The sequence below is a fragment of the Eucyclogobius newberryi genome, unplaced genomic scaffold (assembly GCF_026437365.1).
Source record: "Eucyclogobius newberryi isolate DKJ021-1_F unplaced genomic scaffold, fEucNew1.0.hap1 SCAF_8, whole genome shotgun sequence".
In the NCBI taxonomy this organism is placed as follows: Eukaryota; Metazoa; Chordata; class Actinopteri; order Gobiiformes; family Gobiidae; genus Eucyclogobius; species Eucyclogobius newberryi.
Window position 1 is genome coordinate 19626143 of NW_027316500.1, and position 21510 is coordinate 19647652.

At 38.8% G+C, this 21510-nt stretch overlaps 2 protein-coding genes across 3 annotated transcripts; one reads left to right on the forward strand and one right to left on the reverse strand.

Annotated features, from left to right (window-relative positions):
- Positions 1-1894: 1894 nt before the first annotated feature.
- vps8 (VPS8 subunit of CORVET complex) lies at positions 1895-21449 on the reverse strand. Of its 2 annotated transcripts, XM_072436964.1 has the most exons (45): positions 21337-21449; positions 20819-20887; positions 20583-20713; positions 19923-20019; positions 19818-19850; positions 19444-19498; positions 15914-16038; positions 15755-15841; positions 15577-15644; positions 15357-15510; positions 15227-15286; positions 14971-15078; positions 14552-14632; positions 14258-14428; positions 14050-14124; positions 13937-13972; positions 13784-13874; positions 13664-13710; positions 13506-13595; positions 13343-13389; positions 12893-13115; positions 12609-12698; positions 12479-12530; positions 7515-7557; positions 7327-7399; positions 7025-7141; positions 6862-6933; positions 6566-6685; positions 6402-6458; positions 6225-6307; positions 6031-6115; positions 5866-5964; positions 5698-5787; positions 5267-5313; positions 5049-5193; positions 4821-4910; positions 4404-4556; positions 4229-4310; positions 3947-4029; positions 3723-3803; positions 3285-3454; positions 3034-3199; positions 2885-2929; positions 2389-2469; positions 1895-2221 (listed from the first exon to the last, which is right to left on the reverse strand). In XM_072436964.1, exons 1-45 carry the CDS (start codon positions 21400-21402, stop codon positions 2105-2107), a joined length of 4155 nt encoding a protein of 1384 aa, XP_072293065.1. In that variant the 5' UTR covers positions 21403-21449; the 3' UTR covers positions 1895-2104. The 2 variants fall into 2 exon arrangements, with proteins under 2 accessions (XP_072293065.1, XP_072293066.1); XM_072436965.1 differs by lacking the exons at positions 19444-19498; positions 19818-19850; positions 19923-20019; ... (1 more) ...; positions 20819-20887; positions 21337-21449 and adding an exon at positions 16661-16736.
- Positions 17151-18931, forward strand: LOC140351202 (DELTA-sagatoxin-Srs1a-like). The gene is made up of 3 exons (XM_072436944.1): positions 17151-17321; positions 17812-17902; positions 18443-18931. Exons 2-3 carry the CDS (start codon positions 17835-17837, stop codon positions 18867-18869), a joined length of 495 nt encoding a protein of 164 aa, XP_072293045.1. The 5' UTR covers positions 17151-17321; positions 17812-17834; the 3' UTR covers positions 18870-18931.
- Positions 21450-21510: the final 61 nt, after the last annotated feature.

Genomic DNA, 21510 nt, shown 5'->3' on the forward strand with positions numbered 1-21510 from the left:
GGCTGTAGACCCTTAACGCCCACAAATACGCCCAAAAACATATCTGGGACGTGTGTTATTTGTTCAGGGAGTAGAGGTGATGTCAGCGGAATACCAAGTTGCATTGTGGGATTTAAGTTATCAATATTTGAGCTGTTGAGGTGTTGAGAATAAACTAACTGGCAAACGGATGCCCTGGAGTTTTGGTGAACTTTGTTTGCGTTGAAGAAAGTTCCCATATGTGAATTGTTTACTGACAATGGCAATAAAACTGATTCTGATGACGTGGTGAGGGGCCCCCAAATTTTTTTTCGCTTAGGGCCCCCTGAAGGCTTGGGCCGGCCCTGATAGCAGCCAGGCCACAGGCAGACTCCGGTCCGGATCCGGACCCAAGCGCAGTCCCGTCCGGACCCAAACCTCTGACACGAAACTTTGGAGTGAATAACATAAGTAGTGCAGCCTTCCCCTGTGTTCGTGATGAGCAGCTTTTAAGAAATTGTTTCAACTGAATTGGGAGTTCGTGTCTCTCCGCGTCCCTCGCTCTCCCTCTGGCCCCAAACTCGCTGGAGCCGTTACTCGCTCAGACGCGCGGGGTGAGAACGCTTTAACAGCGGGAGACCAGTGATGGTGCGTTTCATTCGGTCTAAATAAGAAGAAGCGCATCGCTGCCTTATGAGAGGAACGTAAAGATTTTTGCAGTTTGTAATGTTCTGATCAGAACAAAAGCAGAATTCTACTCCACGTCTCATGTCGGCTTTATGTTTTAATCAACTTGAATGAGCAATAATACATTGGTAAAATGTGAAAAATAACTAGGACTAATACTCTTTATATGCGTTATAATATAATGATAATGATAAATTATAATATAAAAGTGGCAGAAACGTCGTGAAGTTCCGGACCTGGTGCCGGTACGACGGTGAAAGTTTATTAGTAACCCCTGCCATAGCACCTAATTCTATATAAACCTCCAGAATGCACACAGACATCCAAGAGTCATTGTCTGAGAGTTGAAAAGCTTTTCCTAAAAAACTCCAGATGACTACAACTGAATCTTTACAATGACAATGGAACACTCCTGGACGAATGAGGGATTACACAGACATGGCAATCCCACATCCATCCATCCTCGTCTGCTCCTCTTCCGGGAGGATACCGAGGCGTTGAGATCAGCCAAGAGTCCCTCCAGCGAGTACCGAGTATTCCCCGGGGCCTCCTCCTGGTGGAACATGCCTGGAGCCTCCAGGCCGGAGCAGATGCCTCAGCTCCCTCAGCTGGCTCCTCTCCACGTGCAGGAGCAGCGGCTCTACTCAGTTCAGTTCACAAAACTCCATTTATCCTCATAGACGCATTTCCTACTCCGAGCCGTGTGGATGAGCTCACCTCAACTCTAAAGGTGCACCAGTCCTGACACCCTGCGGAGGAAACTCATTCCACTGTTGTATCTGCTTTCTTGTCATTGGGTAACGACTTGAGCTTTGGGCCAAAGCTCATGACCAGAGGTGAGGGTATGAATATCCTTCTCAACCACAACAGTCCGATACAGCGACCGACAACAACAGTCAATCATACCTCCATCGTTACCTCACGTGATCAAGACCCAGATATACTTGAACTTAGGTTTAAAGACACATAAATAAACTTGACATGCAAATTAGAAATTTGGTAAAATAAAGTTCAAAGGTAACTCAATCAACCAAATTTAACCAGTAGGGAGTGGGTACAGTAACAGATGGAGAAGCTGAGGCCTTGTGGTGGGTGAAAATGACCATTAAGAACATACAGTATGATTGGCTACCACCACCAGCAACCCCCACCAGATGGGGATACCGAGTTACCTTCCAGAAGTACATTAGCATGTATGCACTGCATTTTAAAATGTAATCCATATAACGAGTGAAAGGGATCTGGTCTGGAGATAGAGTAATTTTAATCAACTTGCATGTAAATCAGTTATTTGATAATCATTAAAACTTAAAAATATGATTTTTCCTCAGTTTTAAAATGCAATTATAGAAATCACTCCTCTGTACATTATCTTTTTGTGTAGTGAACAAAGACAGTGGGAATTTAAGAGTGCTTGATAATGAATAAACAATGTTTACAAGTCCCAGTTTGTAATTCATTACTCCTCCACTAGAGGGGGTGGTGACAGTTTGAGTTGGAAGTCCACTCCTGTCTGTGCAGACATCAAGAGCCCAGGCTTTTCTGAACTTTGGGTCAGCTCTGAGAGGATGGAAAGCTGCAAGACAGACAGGAAAGGTTGTTAGATACAATTAATAATATGAGCTTGTGTCTAGAAATGTATCTATATCTGGAAAACAGTTATATATGACAAACCTAGTCTGTGTTAAACTACACTATTTTGATTGAATGCAAAGCTTAGAAAAATATGGTGCAAGGCCCTACCCGTGAAGGCCCTCGGTACAGAGTGCGTAACTGGTCCCAGGACTGTTCCTGGTGATGGTTTAATGTGGCCTCAACAAAAAACTGGAAGATAAAAGGGAAAAAACACATAAACACATACATACAACTGACATAGCCTGAACATCCACAGAAATCATAGTCTGTGAGTGTGAGTGTGAGTGTGAGTGTGAGTGTGAGTGTGAGTGTGAGTGTGAGTGTGAGTGTGAGTGTGAGTGTGAGTGTGAGTGTGAGTGTGAGTGTGAGTGTGAGTGTGAGTGTGAGTGTGAGTGTGAGTGTGAGTGTGAGTGTGAGTGTGAGTGTGAGTGTGAGTGTGAGAGTGAGAGTGAGAGTGAGAGTGAGAGAGAGAGAGAGAGAGAGAGAGAGAGAGAGAGTGAGAGAGAGAGTGAGAGTGAGAGTGAGAGAGAGAGCGTGAGAGTGTATCTGAACCATTGAATGCAATGTTTGATCCCAAACAGAAAGTCCAGATGGAACCGCTCACCTTTCTCTGAGACTCTGCTTCATGGTGGACTGATGTGACTCGAGTCTGTGGAGAGATTAAACTTTAAAATATAAATTTATAAGACTCTTAATTGTGAAGCTACATATGCCTAAAGACAAAAAAGACTTTTCAGTAAAGACAAGCCTTGCCTGTGCTAAGGAGGCCGTGCGGCCCCTCTTGGGCTGGCTGGGGGGCACAGTGCGGCCCCCTTGACTCGATGAACATTTGTAGCAGTTCCAGTGCCTGTTTTGAGGGAGCTGTTCAAGGCCACAGTCCTTCTGCTGCAGGCACTGCAGGTGGTACAGGTGCCCACAACTGGAAACACACCACATTTCTCTGGTTAGGAGGGAAACTGATAATAATAGCAAAAATTATTAGCAAGAACATCAAAAGAACAGACCTGAAAACAATGATCTCCTCTGAGCTGTCTTGCTTCCTCTTATACTGCTGCAGACAGATAATGCAGCTGTCCTGTCGCGGGTGGAGCCCCCGTTTCACTGCCGAGTGCAGGTGAGCCAGGGACCAGTGGAGATCATGGTTCAGTAGACTTGTGGTGGTTTCAAGCAATGTCTTTGAAATAAAAATAAAATGTTACTAGATGTTATTTTATCCCTTATATGCCTAATTTGACAGCAATGGTGCCTTTAGACAGGTTAACAGTATGTAAAGATGCATTAAGCCTGAGTACAGACATTTATAAATATGATGATTTGTTTTTTTAAGAGGACACAAAGGATGGGGCATGAATTGCCTTTGATGGAGCTATGAACATAAACATAAACATGAACAGCCAATCACAGTAAAGCTCACATCTAACCTAGGCTACGAATGTCTGTACCTGTTCATAGTTGAATGTGTCAAGCATGCCCAAGATCAGCCCCTGTATCTCCACCAGCTTTCCCTTTCCATAAACGGGATCCTAAAAAATGCAAAGAATTACTGCACTTTTGCACCTTCATTTCACATCTGACAGATATCAATTTGAATGTAAAAGTGTCCTTCAAACATTTCATTCAAAACGCATGCAGTCAAACATATACTGTAGATAGTCGTGTGACTAACCTGCAGTATTCTCTGGATGATGGCCGGCAGAGAGATGAAACTGCTCATACTGTTCAGAACTTTCATGGTCTGCTCCTTGAGAACTAAAAAGACACAAAAAACACATAATCACAGTTATTACCTTAATGGTCTTAATTTACCACCAATATTTTTGTGTTATATAAAAATGTTACACATATGTGCATTTTGATAATAATATCAACATTTTCACAATATTAGGATAGTGTTATGGAATTATTCTACAGCAACCACTCCAACCCTACACCTGAGTGTTATTGTCACCTTCAGAGGTGTGTTTGCTGCTTGCTCCAGTCACATTTTTTTGTGAAGCCATCATAGCTTCAAGAAGCGGGAACCACAAACCCTGTGTACGTAACAACCAGACATATAAAATTAAGTTACAAAGAAATCCTAAATCAGGAGATGAGCTGGTTGTTGTCGTTGTTATTGAAGTGACCTCTGTTTGTTGCTGGTTGAGACCCAGAGAGCTCCGGTGACACAATTCAATGACCGTGTTCAGCGCCTGCTCCAAGTCTCTGTGAGCAGGCTCCTCCTCAGGACTTCCTTCAGTCAAGTCGCCCGTCAACACGCTCAGCTTCTTTTTCAGTGTCTTAAAAAACAAAGGAAGACAGGTATGTCATATTTTGCTGTTGACAGAGCATCATCAGGGCAGCAGAGAGGGCCCTCCATACAGGATCTCTCCACCTCCAGTTTACACTGCTGCCCTGTCGGGGACTGTACAGGAGCATTAAGGTCAGCAAGGTCAGCAAGGACAAGGCCAGGCTTTTCTTAGGGGCTTCCAGAACTACTGATGCATAGGTCATTTTTGAAACTATTTTTTATTCCAACAGAGGATGATGTAATTGGTATTTACCTCCAAAAGGATGTTGAATGCTCCATGGACATCACCCTTCTTCTCCAGCAGGTAGGCAGTGGCCTCATTGTGGTGGTACTTGTCAGTTATCTACAGTTAGGTTTAGTAAGTTCTAGTTAGTGCATATGGCAAGATAAATCTACAACAGCAGTAAAACTTTATCACCACAACTATTCCACCCATTATCATGGAAAAGCGGTGAACATGCCTGAGATGTGTGATAGTCACCTGAATGGCTTCCTGCAGCCTGTACTGCTGACAGTTCTGAAGGAAACCCAGAAGCTGCTCAGGAGCAAAGCAGCACATAAGTTCTAACAAGAGCTCATGAAGGGTCAGGTCCTGGGTAAGAACAGGAGCCAAGCAAGGACCCTCTCTAAAAGAAACGGATACATAGAAATCAGACTTTGAAGGATAAATCAAAAGGTTTCCTCAGGAAACATCATTACCTTGGTCCTAGGAGACAGCTAAGGAGGTTAAACTGGAGCTGGGCTTCCTGAGGAAAAAACAGCATGTTTAAATCCTTGTGTAGAGTCTAAAATGCATTGTGGTTTTTTTAGTTATTTCCATCTAAAAATGTAAATGTATCAATTTTCGAAATAATATTACATTTTACCGGAACCTTTGGCACTGGATTATATTTTTATTTAAATGATTTCCTTAGATCAGGCCAAATCAATGATTAGATCATTAAGCTAAGACCATTAGCCTGGCAAGGCATAAAATGTTTGCTGAATAACTTATAAGATTTCTGAGAGAGGTAGTGGCTTGTGTGAAGCACAAAAGTACCGTTGTGCTCAGTGCTATAAACATTTTGGATCCAAAGATGTTGGTGAACATGAACAATGTAAGAGAATGTGTGGATAACAGTGACGCTCACATTCAGCACGGACAGGATCGACTGCACTTCCTCAGTAAAGTGAAGGAGCACCAGGTCTGAGGACTTCTGTGCATCCAGGCACACCAGTTCCTGTCAAGCGTGCCCACTATCATTAGCTTCATCCTGGATAAGACCATTTAAATCATGCAGTAATTATCCTTTTTATACCTTAATGTGCTGCAGAGCCTTGTCCCTCACAGCCTGCTTCTCCTCAGTGCTATAACCTGGCATTGACAGCAGGTTGTGCACATAGCTGAAGATGTCCTCCTAACAAATATTCAAGAGTTCAATCAAATGTGTACAAACATGAGCAGTACAAAGCCAGCACCTTACCTTCCGCAGAGGGTCGTTCAAGTAGCAGTCTATGATTTTGTCATACAAGTGTTTCTTCTCGTACAAAAACTCACAGACCTGGAAGCTACACATCAGAGCAAGTGGATTGAACATTAAGTGATGATGTATACATAGATTAACATAAAAAGTGAACCAATATGTTGTACAGTATCTGAATTATTCTTCAGACTCACAACTTGGCCTTTTCAGCTAAAGTCAGAATTCCTTCTTCATCAAACTGCACCACTCCGCCCACTTGTAGCAGCTCCAACAGCACCTGCAGGTCACACAGAGTACAATACAATACACTGTACTGAAATAAACTGTACTAAAATGCGAATTGTATTTTGTTTTGTATTTTAAGAAAGCACCTGCTGCCTTTCAGTGTGTCTGGAGTCATCCACCGGACTGCACAGGAACTCCAAAACCTGTCCATGCAAACCATAACACATCAGAGCTGAGTTCAGTTCCTGTACCGATGGAGGAACGTGGATAGAAGGTCAAATGAAAATGTACAGATATTTGTTTTTTGGACCTGATCAAAGAGATTTCGGTTGACAAACAATGTGTTGTCTGGTTTGGCCAGCTGCCGAGCCAGGAATGTGAAGAGACAGCCAACTTGAGATGGAGTGAAGTCTGGGTTATCCACCATCACCTTGAAGAAAGAGAAGTGTCGAACTAAATTAGTATTGGCTGATAAAGCATAACAGCAAGACAAAAAGTTGTGCATAAACTAGTGAAACACAGGATCGTAGCCATTAATAACACAAATCTGTGAAACAAGAGATTTTTTGGTACACAGATTGAGTCTCTCAGCCTTTTGCCACTTACCTGAAGGAGGATGTCAACTATTCTCTGCTGGTACTCCAGTGCCTGTTTGTCATTCTTGAAGTCTTCAAAGGTCTGCAATAAAAACATTTAAAAAAACATTGGTAACTAGTACCGTCTGTTAGTGTGTAAACATCTAACTACTGAAACTAGGGCATGTTCTCACCATGGCCAAGACATTGAGAAACTCGCGCGTATCAAAGTGAAGCAGAGTGCGGATAAATGGGAACACGTCCTCCTCCTCTGTGGACTCCGAGTGCAGTCGAATCAGGAAGTCAAAGACCTTCAGCAAAAACCCTTACAATAATGCAGTTTAAACTGGAAGGAATACAAAATATTCTACAACTACTCAAAACTCCTCTAATACATCTGAGGTGTGAAAGAAAAATTAGAAAGTAGGAATACTGTGTCTGTAGTAAAGCCGCAAAAAGCACTAGGCAGTCACAGGACTGAATATTATATAGATACCTGGTTTTTGACCTGCGTCACCAGGTCTTCAGGGATGTCTCCAAGAGGATACGCTCTCCCAGCCAGACAGCAGCTATTCAAACACATTTTACAATTACAGAAAGGAACAATACTAAGCTTTATTATAATCCTCAAGGCCATCATCAACTGCCAAGTACTAACTGAATTATGCATTATTGGCGAGTTACCTTATGTAAACTAGGACCTTGTTCCCCATTATTACTTCTTCATCTGTTAAGTAGAAAATAGAAAAAACAAGTACAATTAGTATAATTATACAAAAAGTATTATTATTATTATTATTATTAGGCCCGAGCGCCACAAGCTGGCGAGAGGCCTATTAATCTCGTAAGGCCGTGCGAAGCACGGCTGCGAAAGTGCGCACGTAGTGCGCACGAAATCGAGCGCGAAGCGCTCGCCCACTTCCAAACACTCACTAACGCACTCCTCCACTCATGCACGCCCCGTGCATACTAATTAGTTGTAGGAAAATGGAACATTACCGTTGTAAACGGGCGAAGCCCGTGCAAAAGTTCGCACTAAACGAGCACTTTACATATATATTTATAATAATATAAAGCACTCATTTGCGCTAAGTAGCTCACGAATACGTTCCCCATCTCTTGCATGTTCCGTGCATATAAGCATGTAATGCAAAAATTGAACATTATTACTGTATAGAGGGCCAAAAACACAAAGTGGGCGGAGCCCACTCAAAATTATCGAAAGTACCCGTCAGTGACCAGGGACCCACACCATGAGGTAGGAAAGCGCGAGCGCTTTCCGAAAATGTATAGTTTATGATATTTGAAAAATGGGAAACATTGTTTTCGCATCGGAATATTATTCTTTCTTTCTTTCTTTCTTTCTTCTTCTCGGGACCAACCCCCCTATTTTTCACCCAGTGAACATTGACGAAAAGTCACAAAAATTTGCACACCTCTAAAAATCGTGCCTCTCTACATTCTGGCTATTTCCCTTTTCTAAAATAAAAAAAATTGGCGCGTCAGCGCCATCAAATGTACCAAAAATGCATTGAGAGATGGGAAATGACCCAAAAAAAATCTGATCGTAGAATCATGAAATTTGGCGCAGAGGTAGATGGTGACAAGAGAAGTAAAAAATATTATTACGGCAACGCCGTCCGCCCAACCAAATGTCGGCCATATTGCTTCAAAAATGGCTAAACATGACTTCGGAGTTTTTCCAAATGTCGTACTTTTACGAACTCCTCCCAGGGCGTTGGCCCTAAAAAGCTGAAATTTGGTGAAAATGCTACTGAGGAGTGGGACATCAAAAGTTATCCAAATTACATTGATACCTCTCACGGTCTCTGTGCGGCGAAGCCGCAAACTGTAGCTAGAATTTCAGAAATCTCCCATATTTAAAATTTCTGCCGTTTGCGCAGATAAAGTCCGAATTGCGTCAAATTAGAATCAGTTGTTAAACTCTTTGCCCTAAACCTACTTGAAGTGAAATAAATTCATTTGGCGCCACAGCGCCCCCTACAGATTTTATATGGAGGTTAAATGTTTAGTTTTGCGAAATTATATGAAATTTGACACACAACTCAATTTTAGCATCCCCATCAAAAAAGTCAATGACTCATGTCATAATTGTTATGGCGTTGCCGTAACGATGACCGAAACCTTTCATGTTTACACTTTAGACTTTCACAAACTCCTCCCAGGGCGTCAGCCCTATTAACCTGAAATTTGGTGAGACTCATCTTCAAGACCATCAAAAGTTATCCACATTTTCATTCAAAGAGTCACGGTGTCTGCCAAGAATTCAAAATAAAATAGCTTTTTGATGGTAAAACAAAGGGGAGAAGATGTGACAGCGTCACAGATTCAGCAGTAGGCGTAATAAAAGGACAATTGGGGCTCCTCTTGCGGCGTGGCGGCGGCGGCGTGGCGAGGGCCGATCATTGCCGCTTGCGGCTATATTTATTATTATTATTATTATTATTATTATTATTATTATTATTATTATTATTATTATTATTATTATTATTATTATTATTATTATTATTATTATTATTATTATAAAATATGAATTATGTAAACAATGAATATAACTATACTATACACTATACTACCGGTATACTATACTACACTACCGGTATACTATACTATACTATACTATACTATCGGTATACTATACTATACTATACTATCGGTATACTATACTATACTATACTATCGGTATACTATCGGTATACTATACTATCGGTATACTATCGGTATACTATACTATAGGTATACTATACTATACTATAGGTATACTATACTATACTATAGGTATACTATAGGTATACTATACTATACTATAGGTATACTATACTATACTATAGGTATACTATACTATACTATACTATACTATACTATAGGTATACTATACTATACTATAGGTATACTATACTATACTATAGGTATACTATACTATAGGTATACTATACTATACTATAGGTATACTATACTATAGGTATACTATACTATACTATAGGTATACTATACTATACTATAGGTATACTATAGGTATACTATACTATACTATAGGTATACTATACTATAGTATAGTATACCTATAGTATAGTATACCTATAGTATACCTATAGTATAGTATAGTATACCTATAGTATAGTATAGTATAGTATACCTATAGTATAGTATAGTATAGTATAGTATACCTATAGTATAGGTATACTATACTATAGGTATACTATACTATAGGTATACTATACTATAGGTATACTATACTATAGGTATACTATACTATACTATACTATAGGTATACTATACTATAGGTATACTATACTATAGGTATACTATACTATAGGTATACTATACTATAGGTATACTATACTATACTATACTATAGGTATACTATACTATACTATAGGTATACTATACTATACTATAGGTATACTATACTATACTATAGGTATACTATACTATAGTATAGTATACCTATAGTATAGTATACCTATAGTATACCTATAGTATAGTATAGTATAGTATAGTATACCTATAGTATAGTATAGTATAGTATAGTATACCTATAGTATAGTATAGTATAGTATACCTATAGTATAGGTATACTATACTATAGGTATACTATAGGTATACTATACTATAGGTATACTATACTATAGGTATACTATACTATAGGTATACTATACTATAGGTATACTATAGGTATACTATAGGTATACTATACTATAGGTATACTATACTATAGGTATACTATACTATAGGTATACTATAGGTATACTATACTATAGGTATACTATAGGTATACTATAGGTATACTATACTATAGGTATACTATAGGTATACTATACTATAGGTATACTATACTATAGGTATACTATACTATAGGTATACTATAGGTATACTAATAGTATACCTATACTATAGGTATACTATACTATAGTATAGTATACCTATAGTATAGTATACCTATAGTATACCTATAGTATAGTATAGTATACCTATAGTATACCTATAGTATAGGTATACTATACTATAGGTATACTATACTATAGGTATACTATACTATAGGTATACTATACTATACTATAGGTATACTATACTATAGGTATACTATACTATAGGTATACTATACTATACTATAGGTATACTATACTATAGGTATACTATACTATAGGTATACTATACTATAGGTATACTATACTATACTATAGGTATACTATACTATACTATAGGTATACTATAGGTATACTATACTATACTATAGGTATACTATACTATACTATAGGTATACTATACTATAGTATAGTATACCTATAGTATAGTATACCTATAGTATACCTATAGTATAGTATAGTATACCTATAGTATAGTATAGTATAGTATACCTATAGTATAGTATAGTATAGTATACCTATAGTATAGTATAGTATAGTATACCTATAGTATAGGTATACTATACTATAGGTATACTATACTATAGGTATACTATAGGTATACTATACTATAGGTATACTATAGGTATACTATACTATAGGTATACTATACTATAGGTATACTATAGGTATACTATAGGTATACTATACTATAGGTATACTATAGGTATACTATACTATAGGTATACTATACTATAGGTATACTAATATTATAGGTATACTATAGGTATACTAATAGTATACCTATAATATAGTATACCTATAGTATAGTATAGTATACCTATACTATAGGTATACTATACTATAGGTATACTATACTATAGGTATACTATACTATAGGTATACTATACTATAGGTATACTATAGGTATACTATACTATAGGTATACTATAGGTATACTATACTATAGGTATACTATAGGTATACTATACTATAGGTATACTATACTATACTATAGGTATACTATATTATAGGTATACTATAGGTATACTATATTATAGGTATACTATACTATACTATAGGTATACTATATTATAGGTATACTATAGGTATACTATATTATAGGTATACTATAGGTATACTATATTATAGGTATACTATACTATACTATACTATAGGTATACTATAGGTATACTATACTATACTATAGGTATACTATAGGTATACTATAGGTATACTATACTACACTACAGGTATACTATACTATAGGTATACTATAGGTATACTATACTATAGGTATACTATACTATAGGTATACTATACTATAGGTATACTATAGGTATACTATACTATAGGTATACTATAGGTATACTATACTATAGGTATACTATACTATACTATAGGTATACTATACTATAGGTATAGGTATACCATAGGTATAGGTATAGGTATACCATAGGTATAGGTATAGGTATAGGTATACCATAGGTATAGGTATAGGTATACCATAGGTATAGGTATAGGTATAGGTATACCATAGGTATAGGTATACCATAGGTATAGGTATAGGTATACTATACTATAGGTCTACTATAGGTCTACTATAGGTATAGGTCTACTATAGGTATAGGTCTACAATAGGTATAGGTCTACAATAGGTATAGGTCTACAATAGGTATAGGTCTACTCTACTCTACTCTACTCTACTCTACTCTACTCTACTCTACTCTACTCTACTCTACTCTACTCTACTCTACTCATGCTTGCATAGGAGTTACTCACCTGTCAGACTCCGGCCCTCTCTGAGAGGAGGACCAATCACTGAAAAAAGTTTCTGGAGAATGTCAAAAGAAACAGTTAAGTCTATTACTGTAGTGGAAATATCCATGGACTTGTGGATGGATGGACATACTTCTAAGGGTGTGATGTAGTCATTCATGCCACTGTTGAAGACATACATCATGGCATCATACAGTTTATTGTCCCAACAGACATTCACCACCTGGAAAATAAACAACAGGCATAGGGTTAGGGCTTCAGTCAAAAACATGCATTATAGGTCATACTAAATACATAAAACACTATGCCCGGAGCCTTTGTTTAACTAAATCAAAAATAGATGTTTTATTTACAAAAACATTGTGGGCATGTTCGAGTAAGTCATGCAACCTTGGAGAAGACATTAGGATTTTTGACCTGCTGGATGTCCAGGCTGGTCACATCAAGATGCACAATGCACCTCTCGAGGCTATCCATCATGCCGTTGCCATGGTAATGGGCAAGGAGGTCCCTCATAATAGGTGTGGTCAGGTGACCCAAGCGATCAGCCACAATGTAAGACTCCAACACTTCCAGGAACACACCTTTCGCCACAACATTTTCCAGCAGTCGGCAGTAGAGCTGGTTAAAGAGCAAATCTCTGCACAAAACAATGTGGTTGAAGGTTTGCCAAGGTGTGTCACTTTTATTAGAGGGCAGACATTACATCTTGGGTTGGGCTATACTTATCAAAGAATAAACAGGAATAACCCCCGGAAATGTAAAACATAGTGAATATACTAGAATAAAACATCATCAAGATGATTGTTTAGGATAATTAGCAGGGATTTTTCATTCAGGAGTATAAAGTGTAAAAAGGTGACTTACGGTCTTTGTAGCAGCAGGCAGTAATCCACCAGGATGGGAACAATATCCTAAACAAAATATACATTTGACTAAACCACTGCATGAGTATAATAGCTGAACTCTAAATGAGATCTTGTACAAGGTTTGAATTATACAAACTGATGAACTGCATCACTGAGCTCACATGGAAGTGCTGCTCCATCACTTGAATTTTGCCCTGCTCTGGACACTTCTTCAGAGCGTGCTCAGTGAATTGCAAAAGGGTCTCAACCATCTGCACAGCAAGAAAATGTAGTCAGTGAACCAAGAACATAGTATTGTAATGTGGTGGTTGGTTCCCACCTTATCACCCACGACTCCTTTCCTTTTCACTGGATCTCCACAGAGACCTAGATTAAAATAGTTATAAGACTCTAAAACACAGATCCAGGACTGTGGTGGGGTAAGACAAGAGTGACTCACCCACTACAGCTTTAGCAGTGCCCTCATGAAAAGACCAGGCTAAAGAGAGGGCCTCCACGAAGCTGTCCTGCTTCAACAGGCAGTCTATACGCTGGAGCACACAACAATTAAACACAATGTGTAAGTGTAGTGACACTGACAATACTGACCTACCTCTCTCCAGCTTCTTAGAGTCATCATGTGAGCAGACTGTTGGGTAAGAGAGGACAAAGTCACGTACTGCTGATACACTATATGGATATCTAGTTTATAATGATGCTCATTACCTTCGTGCCTAAATAAATGACTTGGCCGCCATAGCTCGACACCGACTGGTAACAGGCCTTTTCACCAACCAGAGCCTGGAGTACACACAGCATTGGATCAATGAACAGTTATTTTTGTCTTATGTTTTTTAACTGAAATAGTAAATAAAGGTTATTAGTTTATGTGTCCCACACACCAGCAGGAGACAATAGCTAATGGGTCCCCTACCAGAGCCTGGGACACATTCCCCCCTGTGGCCAGAGACTTGAAGTGTCGACTGTTGTAGACCAGCTGAACCTGCTCCAGCTCCATAATCTCTAGGACGTCCTGACTGGGTTTATCCACCACCTGGAGTTTCTCATGGCTATCCACCAGAACAAGGGTACGGCTGTTTATCCACTGCTCCACACATGACACAGATGAATTGAAAATCATTTACTTCTCTTTCATTATTATATCCAGAGAAACCTCTTTTTCAATGAGCACTGCTCGTGAAAAGGAGAGGAAAAAAGATCCACTCACACTGAGGCTGATGAGGTCACAGCTGAGCTGCAGCTGCTTCTGCTTGATGACATGGATTGTGCCCGACTCCTCCTTTTTAACCTGCAAGAAACACATTCACGTTTTACTGTGAGGTTTGTATTATGAGGATTATGGAATCCCTCAACAATGTTATACATCAGTAAACATAGGCCTACTACGCCACATTCAGCTCCCACACCACCCACCCAAATATGGTGGGTTACGATGAACAAAATATAAAATTATGATCCGTTTATGTTATAGTTCAATATTAAGTACCTGAAGAAATATATAATGCGTCTAATTTAAATAAATAAAAATAATGCCTCAAAATAATTTTCATGCAGTGGTAGTAAACCGGAGATATAAATGTGTTGTTATATTATAATCCATAATCTTAAAAGATATGCTTCACCAACCAATAGGAAATGAACTGTATCTCCTTTGCAGAAGGCCAGAATGGGGTTGACAATCTTCTGAACAGGAACAAACTGCCAGGCAAGCTGAGGGACACTGGAGGGGTCCGACTGTAAACAGAGCGACACACTCAAAACAATGTACTCTTTTCATGTAATAAACAGTCACATGCAATGTTGTAAAAGAACACAACATTTAGATAATGCAATAAGAAAGAACCAACCAAATGCGTCTCAGAAAAAGCACAGCATTACTGACCTTGCTGTAGGGAAAGGTCATCCAGACTTTGAGGGTTGGTTTTAATCCAATCACCAGGATCTATGGTGAAGATATATTTTAGAATGGTTTTATGGCAACAGTGTCAATAGACTGACAGGCCTCACGTTACCTTGGTGAGAGAGGCCATGGCCAACAGAGAGTACTGAGTAATGGGGTGATCTCTGAAGTCTGGTGGAGTCCGGAGGGGTTCAATGCAACACACTTCTCCTTTAGACCCACTGAAGAGACATCTGGAGTCACATGAGCGCATGCCCATCACCCTCCTGGAGACAATAGGAATGTCAACACACAAAAAGCCATGTGTATTGTACTGTTAATGTCTAATGTACCTAAATGACAGCTCAAACACAGAGCCTCCACTGTCATTACAAACTGCCATGGTCGGGTCATCTGTGAACTGTGAATAGACTGTGAGTTGATATGTCCAATTTGAATATCCACTGTATTTAGCCAGCATACTGCTTATTTGATCAATGGCAGTCCAAGCAGGGTGATCTGTGCAGTTACCTTCACATGCAGAATTGCAGTTCCTGGAGGATGGGCATCAGTGATAGTTCTCAGCAGTTTACCATTGGCCAGGTCCCACATAGTAATCTGGAGTTAGAAGGATGTTATATGCAATTCATCTCACCTGGGTTTTGTGAGCATGTAATTTAGTCAAAATACCTGCCCCTTGGCAAACCCACAGAGCAACCGGGTGCAGTCGTGGTTAATGCTCAAAGCAGAAACGGCTCCAAATTCAGCACCCGTGCTCTTGGACCCCAGGCACAAACGGAGAGCCTGGTTACTGTCTGCACGCACACAAAAACAGAGAGTGAAATGACTAAATCAGATGTGGTCAAGAAACAGTCAAGAATATTAACAATTGAAATATATAAATAGATGTTCTCAGAACTCAGAATAAGGTTTAATGTTAAAAAATACACAAACAACAAAATACAAAATAATGGATTTTATGCAATGAACCAATCGACCAACCCAAACATTGTTGTTAATCATAACCTTAACTGTCCTTCGTAAACCTGCCTTATCAATGATCCAGCTTCTAATCTTTGACAATTAGTTAGAACCAAGCCCATTGTGAGTCTCACTAAAACGAGTTGAACTCCAAGCCAATTTTTTTGTTAAAACTCGTTACCTTTTCCCAGCGCCAATAAGGGCCCAGATTATTGATCCTTGGAAATACAAGTGTAAATGTTCCTCATATACAAAGCTTTTTAGCAATAGTTGTGTCATATTTGGTTCAATGACATTAAACTCAAAATGGCAAAATAAGAGCAGAACAGAATGGTTTAAATGACAGGACAAGCATCAACAAAAATAACTCGACAACAAAACAAAAACACAAATCCATGAGGGCACATGCACCAGACACAGAGCCAAACCAGATCAGCGATATTCTGAGAGCCCTACCTTTTGCTGTATAAGCATTGGCAGAAAAACAGAGAGAAAGCAATAAACATACCATAATATCAAGGGGGAAGTCAATTAAGAGTTGGACTGGAGGAAGCCAGAGTTGTTTGGTAGTCATTGTAGTCGTTTGTTTGGGGATGACATGTTTTTTTCAGATTAAAGAAAAATGTGACTATGTTCACAAAATGACAATTCCTTAATTAAAAAAAAGATTTACTAAATGATCAGATATCAATGATATCAACAGTACCAATGTATTGTAGTAATTTAGGTTGCTGTGTAAAAGTGATTTAAACATTTTATAAATTCAGTTGTGTGAATATTCTGCATTGACAGGAGGTGAGAAGTCATGTGACTAATCCTGTCCTATGGAGCCCTTCTGATGGGACGCCTTGGTCAAATAAAGAATATTATGTGCCTCACAAAGAGCTGGCTGATTAAATCACTAATGTGATGTGGTCAGGAAGATTAAATGTGGGCTGAACTAGAAAATGTGGAAAGTCAGTGCTGATAAAAGAATGCCTGATTAACAATGTCAATATAAAACGTCAACGTTACAGTGATTGTGTTGGTTTCACATGAAGCAGGCAGCACCATAGTGGCTCACTCTACTCACCCGAGAACAACCCTGCTACGCCATTTTGACATTCAACACAGAAAGGTGGGTGAACATGTTGTCATTTTGTGTACTAATTTTGATTTGAACAACAGTTAGTTAATTTATGTTTTTTTTGGCTGCAAGTGTTCTTAAAAAAGGGTCAACTCTGTTCGCTAACAATCCCAGGAAGAATGGTCTTTACTTGGTCTTTACTTAAGTAAATACTTCTTGGGATCTTATAAATAAATAAATAACATCAGCTCTAAAGCACATTGTGTAAGTTGTAAAGGCTCAACTGAGACCGAGTTTATTGGTTAAATTGTTTTGGTAATACAGCAACTGTAATCTGCAGATGTCTCCAGTGAAGATTTGCCAGGACATAACTAGCTTAATATCTGTGTTTTTGTCTTGTTTGTGTGAAGTTATTAATTATTGATGTATGATATGTTTTTACTGTGGTGAACAATCATGTAAAGTTTCTTAATTGAATTACAAACAATTAAATTTGTGCTCAATAAAACGCATTACAATTATTTGTCTTGCTTGTCTTCAGTTTGCCAGCAGCTCCTGAGCACGATGCCACATCGCAGCTGTTCTCTGGAGATCAACAATAACTCTGGATATTTCACCCTCACCAACCCAAGGTCCACTGCACTGCCCACACCAGGCCTTGAAAAGACTACACACATGCACACTTCTATTCTTACATGGTTAACAGGTTGAAAATAAAAGCGTTTCTAAATTATTTATTCTGATATGATTCAGTTATTCAACAACTAAATATGACACGTAAATTAATTGGTTGGAATAACATTTTAAAAGAGATATCGCTGATTAAAATGTTTTAAAAGGTTTATCTATTTTTGGTTAAAAAATGTTCACGATTGAAGAGACAGACACCATATATCACAATTAGTAGCAGCCTTCTGAAAACTAGGTGTGCAGCAATCTGCATTGTTCCAAGACTTGAGTTCTCAGACTCTAATCCATCTTCTACAGCTTCCGCTGATCCAATCAAGTCCACATAACATTTGGTGCAAAGTTATACTAAACATTATATCCAGATCGATATTACAGGGCTTACCTTATTAGCCCTGTAATATCAGTCCAGCTTTTACATTACGCGTCAGCTTACTTGAGATGTGTTCACGGTGAAGGATAACCAACTGTGTACTTGTGTGCAGGGTGTTTACTGAGAGTGGTCACTGTGAAGTCCCCCCACCCCCAATGGTTGGGCCTTGCTCCATGGGCTCAGCCATGTTTAATAAGACCACAGGGGCCGCGACAGGAGCAGTGGGGGTCTTCACCTACGACCTCTTCAATTCCAACTACAATGAGTGCAGTAAAGTACTGGCCATCATGTACTCTGTGCCATACGACCGCAACCTCTACTCCAACTGGTGCGCTGTAGGCGTGTTCGAGCGAGGGGTCGAGTGCGACTACAACCTGTATGACAGCATGTACAACAGCAGCGAATACAATTTTGTGAGGGGCCAGGGCGATGGCTCCAGCGTGACCTTCCAGGGAGAGTTCCTCATGGTCAGTGCCTCCATGTCCGACAATGGAGAGGCAGTTGTACGAGTAGATATTAATGATATGGGCATGTACTGATGTGCTCTCAGTACACACTAGCAAAAATTATGTCACATTTTAATATTAAAACTCACTTCACTCAATGTGTCTTTGTCTAATTTATAGAAAATGAAGTCTAGCAGAAAAACAAGAGACACATTATTTTGCAATGTAAATGCTGTGGGGCTTGAAATTAATGCAAAAGAGCTGAATGAGAAAGACATTAGTCCTGATAGTCTGAAAGGTGTCTGATGAAATAAATAAATTGAGTGAGTTTAGGATTCTAATAGTCAGGCCTGCATTTTTGTGTCATACCTTGACATCTTTCACTGAAGTGTCTAGACAGTAATGTGTCTGGTCAGATGCAGCAGAGTCTAGATGAAACTTGTCATAATATGATACAAAAATACAGTTCTGACTATAAGAATCCTAAACTTGAACTTAAAATGTGAAGACCTAATGTACATATTTGGACAAATAACTTCAGTTTCATGGAAATTCCCTGTTGCTTGAGTATTATAGTCATTGATGGTTTCACTTCCTGCATATAAACAAGCAGTTCCAATTGTAGACTCTAGACTCAATTACTTTATACATATCTATTAACACTCACCAAACACCAGCGCAAGACCATGTGATGTTCCAACTGCGATTACACCCGCCACCGTCTGAACACAAACACAATAGTGCACGTTATCTCAAGATCAGAGATGTCCTTCCCCAGTTTTATCCCCATTTCATGCCACACTGTCCTGTCAAATAAAGTCTACCGGACAAAAATTAAAAAAGCATTTCAAATTGACCCTATGATGTCAGTGTTACAGCAGCTCAACAGTGCCCCCAAATGGAAACCAAAAGTCTTCTGTCAGCAATTTACTGGGTTTAAGTCACATGAGGTTTCCATGTTCCGGACACCATTTGCAGGGCTTTACCCCATTAAAAAGAATATATTCTTTAAACAGGAATGATACAAAACTCCAAACTTACTATAGCAGTTGGCAGACCAGCATCAACTTTGTCCTAGAGAAAAAAGAATGTTTATAAACTGATTTTATATATTTTTAGTAACAAAATATTTTAGATAAGCCTTACAGCAGCTGAGACAATCTGTGCCGAGATGCCTTTGAGCAAACTGTGTCTCAGAACAGAACCGTGCACTGAGCTGTTCACGTCCAGCGTTTTCTTCCTTCTACACAAGCACAAAAACACAAACAAAATGTAATTTTGTGATTTGAAAATTTCAGTGACCATTTACAATATTTTAGTGAGATCATTTTAAATGGTTAATTCTAGGGCTGTAGCAATGAATCAATTAATTGTGATCATATGGTTATCTGGACAATAGAGAGTCTGAAACACATAAAAAATTACATTTTTATATATAAAACTGAAATTATTAAATCTAAATGTCTTTATCAGACAATTAACACACATGTTTCATTAATATTCTCATACCGGAAGCCTTCAGTCACCATATTTCAACCTTTATTTGGTTGATAATATATTTAAAAAGTCACAATTTACAATGGAAATAATCATTTGACTAGTTGGACTTCTAAAAATAATCGTGAGTGACAGCCCTAGTCACTGATGTTTAGTGTGGTCGTGTATAGCATACAAATAGAGGATATTTTTGTATATATTTCTTTAAAGCAAAGGTAGGCTACTGTGTCTTCTTGACAATATTGGTATTTTTTATATATTTTGGGCCGAGACACTTGATGGGAGGTGAGTGAGAGAAGAGGTGCTTGCCGTTTGAGATTGGCTGGGTCTCCACTGTCCGAACTGGCCAGAGACGAAGTGTCGCAGGAGTGAGCATCCATGTTATCTGTGTTTAACAAACAGGTGTCCTCCAGCACGAAGGGAGCATCCTCCTCCTCAAGCTAATACACATTAAAGGGTTAGGGTTACATTTTTGTACATGCCTGGTAGAGGAAACAAAGAAACCCAACTTGAGTGTGCATGAGTTTGTGTAAATCAAAGTGTACCTCATTGAGGATGCTCTCCAGAGTGGGAGGGGTGTCCACTTGAGGAATGTCAAACTCCTTATCATCAATCTGAGAGAAAAAAACATATGGTCACATAATGCAGCATTAGTCCTTCAAATGCGTACACTTGCCTACTGTATTATTAAATAACATAAAACGGCTTGCTTAACAAGGCGTTAAACATTCACAAACTAGTCCAAAACCTAAACAATTAAATACATATGGGGTGTGTTACATATAGATGCATAGAACATCAATAAAAATAACTGAATATGTCATTATAAACTAACAAAACTACCCCCTGTGGGATTGTTTAAGTACGTGTACGTGTAGGAGTCAACTGGATCCATGGTGTGGACACATGATGTTGTTGTTTAGTCGGCCGTTTCTACACTAATGGTATAAAGGAAAGGCCAATAATACATAGAGTTATAACTACGAATTCAGATCCCTGATGCAGAATGAGCAGAAGGCTTCTATTTAATTTACCAGAGATTGTCTCGCGAATATGAACTCACCACGTCCACGTCCATCATGTCTTTGAGCTGAGCCACAGAGAGCGCACTGTCCGCACCCTCCGACATCTCCACTTTTACATGTTTACATCCACAAGCTAAATGTTTACATCCACAAGCTAACGCGGCTACTGCTGCTGCAGAGGATCATCTGACGTGATCCACTTCCTCCACACG